The sequence below is a fragment of the Catharus ustulatus genome, chromosome 2 (assembly GCF_009819885.2).
Source record: "Catharus ustulatus isolate bCatUst1 chromosome 2, bCatUst1.pri.v2, whole genome shotgun sequence".
NCBI classification, from domain to species: domain Eukaryota; kingdom Metazoa; phylum Chordata; class Aves; order Passeriformes; family Turdidae; genus Catharus; species Catharus ustulatus.
In genome coordinates this window covers 36,757,889-36,770,038 of record NC_046222.1, presented here as the reverse complement: position 1 = coordinate 36,770,038, position 12,150 = coordinate 36,757,889, and the positions used below count along the sequence as shown (strand labels likewise).

The 12,150-nt window shown below is 42.6% G+C and overlaps 1 protein-coding gene across 2 annotated transcripts in view; it reads right to left on the bottom strand.

Annotated features, from left to right (window-relative positions):
• Nucleotides 1–12,150, bottom strand: part of LOC116992579 (ras-related protein Rab-30) — a 92,821-nt gene that overhangs the window by 43,640 nt on the left and 37,031 nt on the right. Inside the window, exons 4-5 of one of the 2 annotated variants that reach the window (XM_033052349.1) lie at nt 11,358–11,541; nt 1,006–9,451 (exon numbers count right to left, since the gene is read on the bottom strand). The exons of the other annotated variant lie outside the window; for it this stretch is intronic. Coding sequence (XP_032908240.1) covers nt 9,201–9,451; nt 11,358–11,541 — 435 coding nt within the window. The 3' untranslated portion in view covers nt 1,006–9,200. Of the gene's footprint in view, nt 1–1,005; nt 9,452–11,357; nt 11,542–12,150 lie in introns of those variants that run through there. 2 annotated transcript variants of the gene reach the window in all.

Genomic DNA, 12,150 nt, shown 5'->3' with positions numbered 1-12,150 from the left:
AGCCCTCCTCTCTTTCAGTAAATATTCACTTCCCAAGAAGTCTGATCATCTGAAGGATGTTTTTTCCTTCCCCTCCCTTTGCCTTGTTCCTACCTAGAAGCATATAGGGACTTTTCCCTTTCCAAATACCTCTCTGCTCTCTCACTGATTCAAATTGCCAGCTTCCTGGGGAAGGAAGAGCAGATGGTCCAGCCCTCATGTCAGACATTTACCAAGGAAGGAGCTTCAAGGTCAGTGGAAGAGGCAATAAAAGACACATGGTGTCTTCAGGCTTCACAGCTCATTTCTCAGTGCAAGTGTTAGCAGGAGTCATCTTTGATGTGGGGCAGAGCACAGGGGAGGAAACCTGATCCCCAGAAGGAATCAGAGCATAAACTCTATGTCTTTACCAAAAGACAAAAGGCTTAAAATGGGAGACTTTGTCCAAAAGGATTCTAGGCCTTGAGGAAGGTCATTAGGGAACTCAGTGGAGTTCAGTGAGGATGAAAACAGCAAGTTGAAGGCTGAATAGAAGGAATGGCATTAAAAAATAATAATAATAAAAGGGGATTGGGTCAAAGAGTAAAAGACAACCAAGGCATCCAACCATCATCCGACACACCCTACACAAATCCAGCATTTTGCTAGGACAAGAGTTGGACCTGCCACAGGCTTGCAAGGTCAGTGAGTGGATGGTGCCTCTGTCAAAGGCCACCCTCTAGTGCCTGATGCTGGCATTTCTTTGGCATTTTAAACCTCTGTAATTTCTCCTACTTTGAGTATTTTTCTTCTCTTCTACTGCAAAGGGACTTCATTCCCATGGGCAGCAGCTCTTCCTCTGCTCTTCTTGTGAGGTCTCAGTGCAGCAAGAGCCTCTGTATGCTCAGCCCAAGCAGAAAATCCTGGGTAGCCATTCGTTTGCTGGCCTGATGTCAAATCATGTCTCTTGAATGCCTTGTATTTAAGGCAACTTTGCTTCACCGTCCAAATCAAAAACCAAACAAATCAAACACTTCGAACACTAAGTGGAAAGGATTAAACATTTATTTACATACAGATACACATGTCAGCAATTTCTAAGTATAAAAAGGACATTACAAATAAACATGAAGGATCATACATTCATCATCCTGGTCAATCCAAAACACATTCCTTTCTCAAGCCCACTGTACCACACTTGACCACAAGAACTTAAAGAAGAGACAAGCCAAATGCTTCTGACAGTGAATGGTTCACAGTTTGGTGATTTGCTAACACCTATACCCTCCCCAAAGACAGCACTACCACACCAATGAGATCAATTGTCTGACCAGCTGTAGTGCATTTTTTCCACTGAAGTGGTTGTGCTTGATCAACAAAAACCACATCCTCTCCTCATTCTTCTGGCCAAATGTTTAGGAATCAGGGTTCTTGCTAAAAGTCTGTACATTGTGCTAAATTCACAATTGTTGGTGAAAAGACAGCAGACCTTTGTGGGAAAAACTCCAACACAGAAAATTCCTTTAATGCTGTGACTTCCCTGGCATGGGAATCACAAACAAAATGCTGCTGTTAGTGCCTAAGCAGATTTTTAAACTACAATTCAAACTATAGTTGATGGTATAAAGCATACTTTGTTCATGCTGTAAAAGAAATCATGTACTTCCATGTTGATTTGATAGTAATCAAAGCTGAGGGTAATTCAGGTTTTCTCCTGAGGAAATGAAGATGCCTTTGTAGCATCTCTAAAAATTATCATAGCTTTCAGGAAAGAGGAAATGTTTTAGATTCAGAAGTCTAAAGGTAATGCAGAGCATGACAAACTTGTCAGTTAGATAACATTACAAAGGGAAACAAGCCAGTAAACATAAAATTAAAATGCCTACTCAAAGTATTAATGAATTTAAATGAGAACTGGGTGAGTCTTTCTGTATAGATCAAAAGAAGTTTGAAAAAAAATCTCATGATCTGCAAATTCACAGAACAGCCAAATATGTGCAGCAGAACAGAGTGAAGTGGAAATAAAAGAGCAGAAAGAGCCTTGTCCCATATTGACAGCTGAGTGACTGCAGCTGCTCCAATCTCAGGGTTTGGGGTTTTTTTTCCTTTTGTAAACAGCTGTGGAGAATAAAATGGATGTGACATATCTGCAGTGCATCGTATTATGCTAAAAACGATGGCATATTTTAAACTACTTCCCTAATATCCAGAGATATACTTGTCACTCCCAATCAGCATAGTAACAAGTGCTGGGCTTGCTCCATACTCTCATTAGAGGGACTTTACTCCACCAAAATGTTGGCTTCAGAAGTAGTTTTTCCCCCTTCAGTGCTGGCTGTGTGTGGGGGTGAGTGGTAACCCTTTCTTCCCAACAGTCCACAAGAGCCGAGGCAATGATAGTGCCCGAAATCATGGCAGCTCTCCCCACCAGAGACCAAGAATTTTATTTCCCCTCTATGAAAATGTAAAACTGGTATTCCCTCGCCTGTTTGCCCTTCTGTAAAGACTCAGCTGCTGGAACACGACATTTACTAAAGCTCTGTGCCAATAATGCAACCCCAGCCCTCAGAGACATTCACAGCACCCCCTAGCCACAGCTCCTCCTCACCTCCCCAAGTCTCACTGGATGGAGAGCAGCACCCACCTGCTCACTAGAAAGCAACTCATTTCCACCAAACTCCCACCAGTTTTTAATGTCTGAATCTCTTCTATTGGTCCTGTAAGAAAGGAAGTATCCCTTAAGGGGTGTCCTGGCTGGAAATGGCTTATTGAATTATTAACTTTACATCCATACAAAGAAGCTCGAGGTGGCACAGAAAATGAGCCTTTGATGCTCTTTGTTCTAACTAAAGCAGGAGTCAGATCCAGCGGTTCATGCAATCAGATCATCCCTCCACAGTGCTTGAGGCATGAGCAGTAATGAGAGAAGAGCAGATTCATTGATGAGAGGTGCCAGAGGAATCAAGCTTTGAAAAGTGCCGAGGTTTGCATTCATGTGACACCAGACACTCCAGAGCCCTTGACTGCTGCCCATGAAAGCATAAGAATACTTTTACCATCCCCTCTGCCCCAGGGAACCGTGCACAGCTAAAATCATGATTGACACAGGTTTTGGCCATGTCATTTTTTGCCCGAGGACCAGGCATTCAGAAAATGCTCACCAGCAATGCACCACCACCCTGTACTCACAAGTGTGCATGTCCTTGAGAATGTTATCCCAAGATAAGCAGAAGTGGAAAAACCAAAAGTGCAAATGTAAAACTGGTATCTGGTTTTGAGTAATATTGTAGCACTAACCAGACCTAAAATTCTCTTCTGAGCTTACTGGAAAAGGATAACTTGTTCAAAATATGTGGTCACATCCACCAAGTCCTAATTGCAATCTATTAATGTGAAAACAGAGACAATGTCTGAGAATTGTAAACCCAGCTCCTGTTCATCCAGACAGATAAGCTGAGTTGTTGACCCTGGCTGTGCTCTCAAAACTAGTCTAATTTTTCACTGACAACATTCACAGCCTAAATTACACTCACTGCCATCTCATTTTTTGCTCTGTCTGTGTTATCTTCCCCCAGTTATCCCATTGACTGTATTTGAAGGAGCAAGCTTCAGAGATGCGGCTGTTTTTCTGGATATGTGGCTCCCACTGGTAAAGAAACACACACCTGTGACTCACATGGTTTAAGTTACAGCTCGTTGACATGAGAGGAAAGGTTGTGATGGCATCTGTGAGTGACAGCAGCTGGTGATCTATCCCAGCTGGACGTGGTTCAGTACAGCAAAGGCAGCTCTGGGTCAGGTGAGTGAGGTGGTGCTTAGAGGGGTCAGAGCAAGGCAGCGTGCTGCTTTGGGAGCTCTGCATCACCGTCAGCATGACTACCCTGCTGTCTTCTTTCCCAGCCAAGACAAATCCTACACGGGGGCAGATGTGAGATCAGTAATCATTTATGGTACATTTAGCTACAGCTCAAGTGGATGATTGCATTTCAACGACATCACCAGTTCCAGTTGAGGCTGCTCTGCTTAGGATGCACTATTTGCTGATAAGAAATCAAGCTATTGTTTCCCCACCATTCATCATCATAAGACAATGTCCTTCAAAATGATGATCCTTGAACAGCAGCTACAAAAATTATTACCCACAGCAACAAGTGGACAGAACTGATGCAAGGAAAAAGGGTCATGTCAAACCCCAAATATGCTGAGATAACAAAATTTATAAAAAGAGGAAGAAAAGATTTTGATCTAACAGGGTTTTCACTACTAGAATTGATTGGAGTATTTCCTTTGGCTCCAGACGGTTTTCTGGTGAGCCCTTATGTACAGAGACATTTAAAAAAGTACAGTTTCCATACCTGCTCACTGGGAATTCACAAAGTATCCTCTAGAAACACCTTTTTCTAACAGAATTAACTCAAAAAAAGGACTTTGTTGGTAGGAGCCAATCACATAAGGTTATTGGATGCTTTGACACTAAAAGTAAAAGAATGCAGAATTTCAAACTAAATTTCAAAGCAAACCTTTATGAAAGCCCAGAGCAATCAAAATCCAATCCACATATGCAATTTTAAAAGAGGATAGGATCGAGAAAAACCTTGAGCATGTGGAATCATCTCTTTACTTGCACTTTCTACTCCAGAAAGTCATCTTTCCATTGCAGAAATAGCTGTAGCATTCATCTGCCCACAGCCAGGAGAGGGTTTCTGTGACAGTGTCTCTAGCCATATCTGACCCCAGTGGCACCAGAGGTTCCCAAAGGGCAGCACATCCTGCATGTTTGCTCAGCCTGTTTCAATAGCTAGAGAATTCCACCTATTTCCCAACTGAATTCAGTTTCTGACTGCAGGAATCATGCCAGCTCAACATTTCAGCCTGATTTACAGACAGCCCCTCATACTGAGAAGAGAAGTGGAAAAGCAGCCGAACAAATGGCAGTCCTTAGGGATAACAAACAAGGCAAAACCCAGTGGATTTGACTCTAACTAATTGCATCCCTTGTCAGCAGAAGCTCTGGAAAGCCTGTTGTCCCATGTGTGTGCACCCACCGTGCTTCTGCATCGCTAACTTCGACTTTCCCTCTTTTCAAATCACTGTCTCCTGTGTCAGCCCCTGTCTGCTGCTGTTATTACTGATGCTGAAGGAATTCAATAGCCATAAACTGCTAAACCTAGACTAGCAGGAGCCAACTGCTACCAAGACAGCCATCTCCAAAAAAACACAAACAGCACCAGACAGATTTTAAGGGCTGTTTCATGTGTTCTACAGCAAAGAACAAAGTATCTTGCCTGATAATTTGTCATGTGTACTTTTCATTACATAATGATCACAGAGCCATTTAGCACTCAGCACAAACAGGTATCTGACTGCATACTCAAACAGCTTACCTGGAGGTCACATCAAGACTTCAGGGCTCGAGGTAGGAAGAGGCACCCAGCATCCCCTTCCTTTACAGAGCTCATAATTTCATTTTTTCCATCTTATTTCTTTGACCTCATGGGGTTTTTTTCTGATTTGTTTTTTGTCCCCTAGCACTTTCATGGCAGAACACTAATACAGACAGAAGGGAGTCATGGCTTGTCTCAGCAAACTCTCAGTGTCAACACCCAATGCAAAACTCCACAGCAAGTACTTCACATCCAGTGATCTGAAGCACTGAATGTTCACTGGTTTACTCAAGATCAGCCTGACTGAATCAGTGGCTCCCACTGGAAATCAGAGTTTAGACCATCCGATTTTCAGAGATGCTTCTGTTAATCTCCGCAAACAGGCTTGCTAGATTAAGAAAACGTCTGTTCATCATCCAATATTCTGCTGGACATAATCATTGTGCTAAAAATGTCATGAAAGGGTCTCATTACAGGACTACTACAAAAATTAACATTCAGCCAGAAATAAGATTACTCCATGGCTGTTGACTACATCACCCTCAAAACACATTCAAATCCAGCAACCTCACTAAAGGCTTGGCTCTCGTGATAGTAGAGAACATTCCCAGTCAAATTTGGCCCTGTTGCATATCAAATCTGCATGGGTTTTGGATATTTTGTCCAGCAAGCATCACAAGGCTTTTACTGACAGCTCTCTCAAAAATCTAGCAAGGTGTTTATTTGGAGAGCCGATTATCACATAATTGGGACTTTTTGTTTTTCGGGACTCTGCAGTTGATAAAGTTCCTCTTCCAGTTGGGAAGCCTTCAGCAGTGAATGAATCAGACTGTAGAAGAGAAGATAAGCCCTCAGTGCTACAAGGAAAGTTTGGCTGTATGCACTACAGAGATATTCCAAGGTGTACAAAAGTAACTCCAGTAAAGGAATTACTACAAGAAAACATCACTTCAACAACAGGCATGTTTGCAAACAGCAGAAAGAGAAGTCAGTTTCAAACTACAGCTTTACACAGTCTGTGACCATGTAAAAAGCATTGCATATACCACCAATTTCCTTTCAACGTTTTAAGTCTACACAGATAAACACTGAAAGGAATAAATTCAAATTTGACTGGAGGAGTCAGGTCATTCACTTGAACATCAGCCCAACCACAGCACTCCACCCTGCCACAAAAGCACAGCACTGTCTGGAGATGGAGTCCCTACACAAAGATTCACTAGCAATAAAAACAGCCGGTGCTTTGAGGCCGCTAGTAGGCAGCTAGTTTCCAAAATAATCACCTACAGATTGAGAAAGCACTGGGAAAAGATTTATGTTTCTAGAAATCTCAAAGTAAATATAAAAAAATAAAATTAGCAATTTCTTCTATCAGCTTGTTCAGTCACATTCCAGCTCCAGAAATGGTGCAAAGAGCACTTTAAAATGCATTTATAGTGCTACTTGGCAGGGATGAAAAGTACCTGCCCAGCTCTGACCTTTTGGAAACCAGGCTGAATAACCCATGGGTGTTTTATTGGGCAGTCTCCTTCCCCCTTGATGAAGCTGATCAAAGAGCCCTGCCCTATTTATTATCAATTATATGCTGACAGGTCCAGGTTCAGGGAGTAAGAGCTACGACAAATTAAATACACATGGTATTGATTTTTAACTTGAGTTTTACCTGCCATGGAACACCCTGAGCCCAGCTCTAAAGAGCTACCTAAGGGCTCAGCTCAGAATCAGCTGTCTTGGAGTTGGGTGCTCTTCACAAGCTCAAGTGAAGCTGCATTTGGCAATTTGGGGAATGCTCAAGAACAAAGAGACTGCTCTTCAGCACAGGTTGTATCACATGGTCCACCACAGCAGAAGCCACCAAGTCCCACACATTTCCAAATCCTCCAGATTACAATGAGTAGAGCCTGAAATGGACCACAGCAGAGCAGCAGATGATGTGTTCCCCAACATCTCGCACTTGCAGAAGCGCTTTGCTAAATGCTACCTAAATGACAAACAAGCTTCATACCACAATTCTACATCTTCCTTTTGCCACTAATCATAAAAATGATCTAAAATTAGCAAGAAAATATATTAAAAATGGCCATATGACAAACGAATCCCTCCCTCTCTCTGACATAGAGTCAACTCCCCATTACATATCAAAGGCACAACATGATACAACCCAAAGAAATCTTTCCATGAAACAAAAAAAGCAATGCAAAATGCCTCTTTTTTTAATTACTATTTTTTTTCAAGAAGTACTTACTGGCAGTTTTTTATGTCAATACAAAAGCTCTGTTACAATCTTCAGTAAAAGCCAAACAATATTAAATTTATTAACTCTAAATTGCAGCATATCACAGCCATGTAATCGCCAGGAGAGATTTATCCAGATTAGCTAAACTGAACTCAAATCCCTACATGTAATTGTTTATGTGCACATTCACTATCTTCTGGTTTCGCTTCCATGCCAACACGTAAATTTGCAATGCACTGTATGGCACTAGAGGTGGAGTAACATCAACTCCAGGGTGCTTCCACTTCAGAAGTTCTGCAGGAAGAAGTTACATGTACCAGAGTTTGGGATTAAGGGTACAAAGCATCGACTCTACAGCCCTGAACGTAGAAGCTACCCTAAAGAAGTGACCTTCAAGAGCAGCTTTGAGAGCAGTTCCACAAGGTGAGAGCTGGATGGGGCAGACATGGAAGGACACCACTCGCAACTCATTGCTCTTTCCACGGACCATCAAACAAACCCTCCACAAATTTGTACTCCTGCCTTCCAACAAGAGCTGTATCTACAGGCTTTGTTTTGTTTTTCAGCTGGACACATTGTGGAGTGCCAGTTCACACTGTGCTTCCTTTGAACCCTCATACACCATCCACGCACACACACAACTGTGGTCATGACTGGTGCACTTTTGCCAAGTCCACCAATAATCTTACCCAAGGCTAACTTTCTACATCAGGACATGACTAATTACAGGAGGAATGGTTAATTAATTTATTTATTTATATTTCTGGAAAGTCTTTTCATCCTTTGTTGGATATCAAAGAAGCACACAGTCTTTTCCCACTATATTTAGGCCTAGAAAAAGAGGTAATGAGATTTTTTTTATTATTATTATTTTTATGAACAGTGCTTATTAGTGTTTTTTTCCTAACCAGTCTAAGTTACACATTCAGAAGACAGTAATGTGGTAAGACTACATTTGGCCTATGGAATATTTACTGAACTGCTAGCACCAAAGGGAGCAACTGAGCTGTATCCATGTCTTCATCATCTTGAAAACGCTGTTATATGTAACTTTTTTGTTTATTCCACGTTCATGAAAGTGCCTGAAGATGACAGACATAATACTATTTCAAACACCAGAGTCCTCCATGGAGACGCAGACGTTATGTACACTCCTAAGAGCTTGCTTGCTGACAGCCCAGAAGATTGCCAGTGTAGCCCAAAGTCAGCGTTCATTGTTGCGTTTCTTCTTACTTTGTTTTACTTGAAAAAGGGTCAAACACATTGTGGTGTAAGAGAGATTTTGATCTCTTCAGTATCTTCAAGAAAGGCTGGTCTACTCTCCCACAGAAGGAAACAAAACAGCTCATGCTCTGCATTACATGAAGCACTTGTGCAACTCTTCCTTTTCCAACCTGCTCCACAGACTGCAAGAAAAATGAAATTTAAACCCTGTTGTATTCTGCTACAATGCTATGCAGCTGGAGCCATCAGCCTGCCATGTTTCCAGGACTGTAACCTGACTCTGAGTAAGCCAGATGGGTCAGATTGGCAGGAATTCCTTCAAGTAGATAAATCCCAGCATAGAAAAAAAAAAAAATCCACTTGGCCCATGGCAGAAGGGGCAATCACATGCCAGCTCTTCAATTAAAATTACAGCAAGTCAAGTAGCTGATACTTTTCCCCTCTCCTGGTAAGGGGGATGAGACATTGTTCACAAGGGTGTTCTGTCGTGCCTCGCTGATCAACCGGCAGGCCAAGTCCAGGAAGAGTTTTTCCACATTATCCGATTCTTTTGCTGACGTTTCCAGATAGTACATGTCCTGTGCTTCAGAAAACTCTGCAGCTCTCTGCTGAGAGACTTCCCTCTTATCAGCTAGATCAATCTTATTACCTGCATTGATAAAATATTTTAGAAAATGAGTTAATTTGATTTGATTTGTTAGAAACTGAGGTCTGTTAAGGATAACTAAGAGTTTAGTTTGATATATATATGGACAGTGATTTGAATACCTAACTCCTAGTGCTTGCTCTCCCCTCCAAATAATGGATTCCCTGAAACACCCGAGTCCATTTAATATCAGTTCATGTAATGAAATATGCCCTGTGAATATCCAAGCCAGTTTGCTTTAATTTAGCACCAGTGCATCTGTTTGCTGCTATCAACCAACATTAAAGGATTTCCATGCTACAATCTATTGAAAATCCTCCTGTGCTTGCTCTGAGGAGCACTTAAAATGTCAATTATAGCATATGAGACACTAAGTGTGATATTAATCATGTAGTTACAAGCTTTTTAGAAAGCCTGGCAGGGAAGGTTCCCTATTTCAATATTCCAGTTTAGGACTTGACTGTGGAGGCTGCAAGAGGGATGGGCTTGAGGGACACTTGCAGAGTGAGGTGGGGCGAGAGACCAACCCTTTGGTTCAGGGAGATCTGTTTAGCAGAGAGTTGATTAAAGCCTCAAGCAAGCATCTGATATGATTATACACTATTGCTGGTCACTTAACTTCAAACATGATGTTTCTGCTGTAAATTAATCTTACACCAATTAATCTTACAATGAAGGTAACAGACCAGGACCAGGGCTGCTCTATCCACAGACTCAGCAGATTCAGGAGGAAACATCTCCTGGCCCCACTCCTACCAGCAATTTTGTGGGAGCTCATGGGAGGAGAAGGTCATGTTTCCACCCACAAAGCCTTGTCTCATTGCCTTCCCCTCATCCAATAGCTCCTTTCCCAATAAAGCAGTGTCTTGGACCTACTACCTGCACTGAAGTTACCCTTCTAAACAGATTGTAACTCAACACAAGTGATTTATGAGTGTTACCATCTTCAAAGGGTGCATTATGACTAAAATATGATTTATATGTTGTGCTGCAGATGCTAGCAATTAACTTAATATTCACTAAAAAAAATCAATTTGTTAGTAATTTATTAATTATTTCTGCACCATTTGTACCCAGGCCATACTCATGAAGCATGAGTTTCTTGTATGGAAGCTCTATAAACCCCATAGTTCACCTAAAGTAGCACTGGGGCATGTTAAACGCAAAAGATTTTTTTTTTCCCTTTAAAATAGACTTTTAGACACTTTTTACAATGACCTAGATTTTTTCATTTAAATAGCAAACTATTAAAGGTGACACAGTAGCATGAAACTTTTTAGCTTTCCCCAAATTATTTTTCCACTGTTCTTTATATATTCTTGGACCTTTAAAAGCCAAGTTCCAACTCTGAGATGCTGAAAGCAGAGCATGGAAAAGCACTGGTAGGCAAAATAACCTTCGCCTTGCTTGTAGCAGACAGATGGCCCGAGGTCTGCTTTGCCTTGAGTTGAAGCTCTGCAGATTAATATAACATTGAGTTGTTTATTTTTAGTTTCCCTAAAATCCATGCAAGAACATCCAGTTTTCCAGCTCTGCCCCACCTATGAATGCTATGATCCACACAACCATCATGTCCTGATGTGGCTTCCAGATCCTGACCACTTGAGACAAGACTGGTCGTCCCACACCTATGGAGTATAGCAAACTCCAGATCCTGACATGTTTGTAGGGATGTGAGCTTGGAGCCACAAGGGGAATGCTCTGCTCTTAGCTCGGTGGTGGCTGCACCATCTACACTTCAGACTGGTGGGAAGCATCCCCCTCTGCACACATTAGACCCAAACCAGGACCACACCTCTGGAGGTGGCCGTGGCATCCTGGTCACCACTTGGAGCATCCTGGGGCCACCTGCAGAGGGAATGCTCCCAGCACTGGAGCCCTGCTGCAGAGCAGGAGCAGGGTGGCTTACCCACGAGCACGGTGATGACCTTGTTGCTGGCGTACTGCTCGATCTCGCGCAGCCACTCGGGCAGGCACCTGAAGGACTCCTCGCAGGTGATGTCATAGGTCAGGATCAGCGCGTTGGCGCTGCGGTAGTAGCTCTGCGTGATGGATCGGAACCGCTCCTGCCCTGCCGTGTCCCAGATCTGCAGCTTTTGCCACAGCAAGGCAAGGAAGGATGGTAAAAGGAAAAAAAAAAATATTTAATTTGTGCTTTTTTGGGGGGTTTTTTCTGTTTTTTTTTTTAATAGCAGCACCATTTTGACCTAAAAAATCCCCTTCAGGGAAAGCACTTTGCTCTTCTCCCTTTGGTTTCCCTTCCCCCAGCATAATTTGTTTCTGTTCCTGCACTTGTGGATTGAAATGCAAGGCACAAAGTCAGCTGGCACTGTGGCTGACAGCCCTGGAAGCTGCAGGTCTGTCAGCTACCATGAAACTTCCTCCAGCATCTCCCTCTGCAGTGGGCAGAACTGCCAGCCTGGAAGGGCTAGAGACAGAAAGTCACTTCTCCCAGCCCTGAAATCCAACAACAGCAGCTTCCATTCCCAAGAAGGAGTAAGAATGCCTCTCCTCTAGCTCATGGAGCCGGTTGCAGTTATCCAGAGACAACGCAGTGAAGGGTAGAAAGCACAGGACTGAACAAGGAGCTCAGCTGAAGGCTTATCTAAGGTTTGGAACACATTTCCTCTCTACAACTTCAGCCATCTCATCCAGCTGCTCACTGTTTGCCTTCCGAACATGTAGAATTGGCTACACCACAG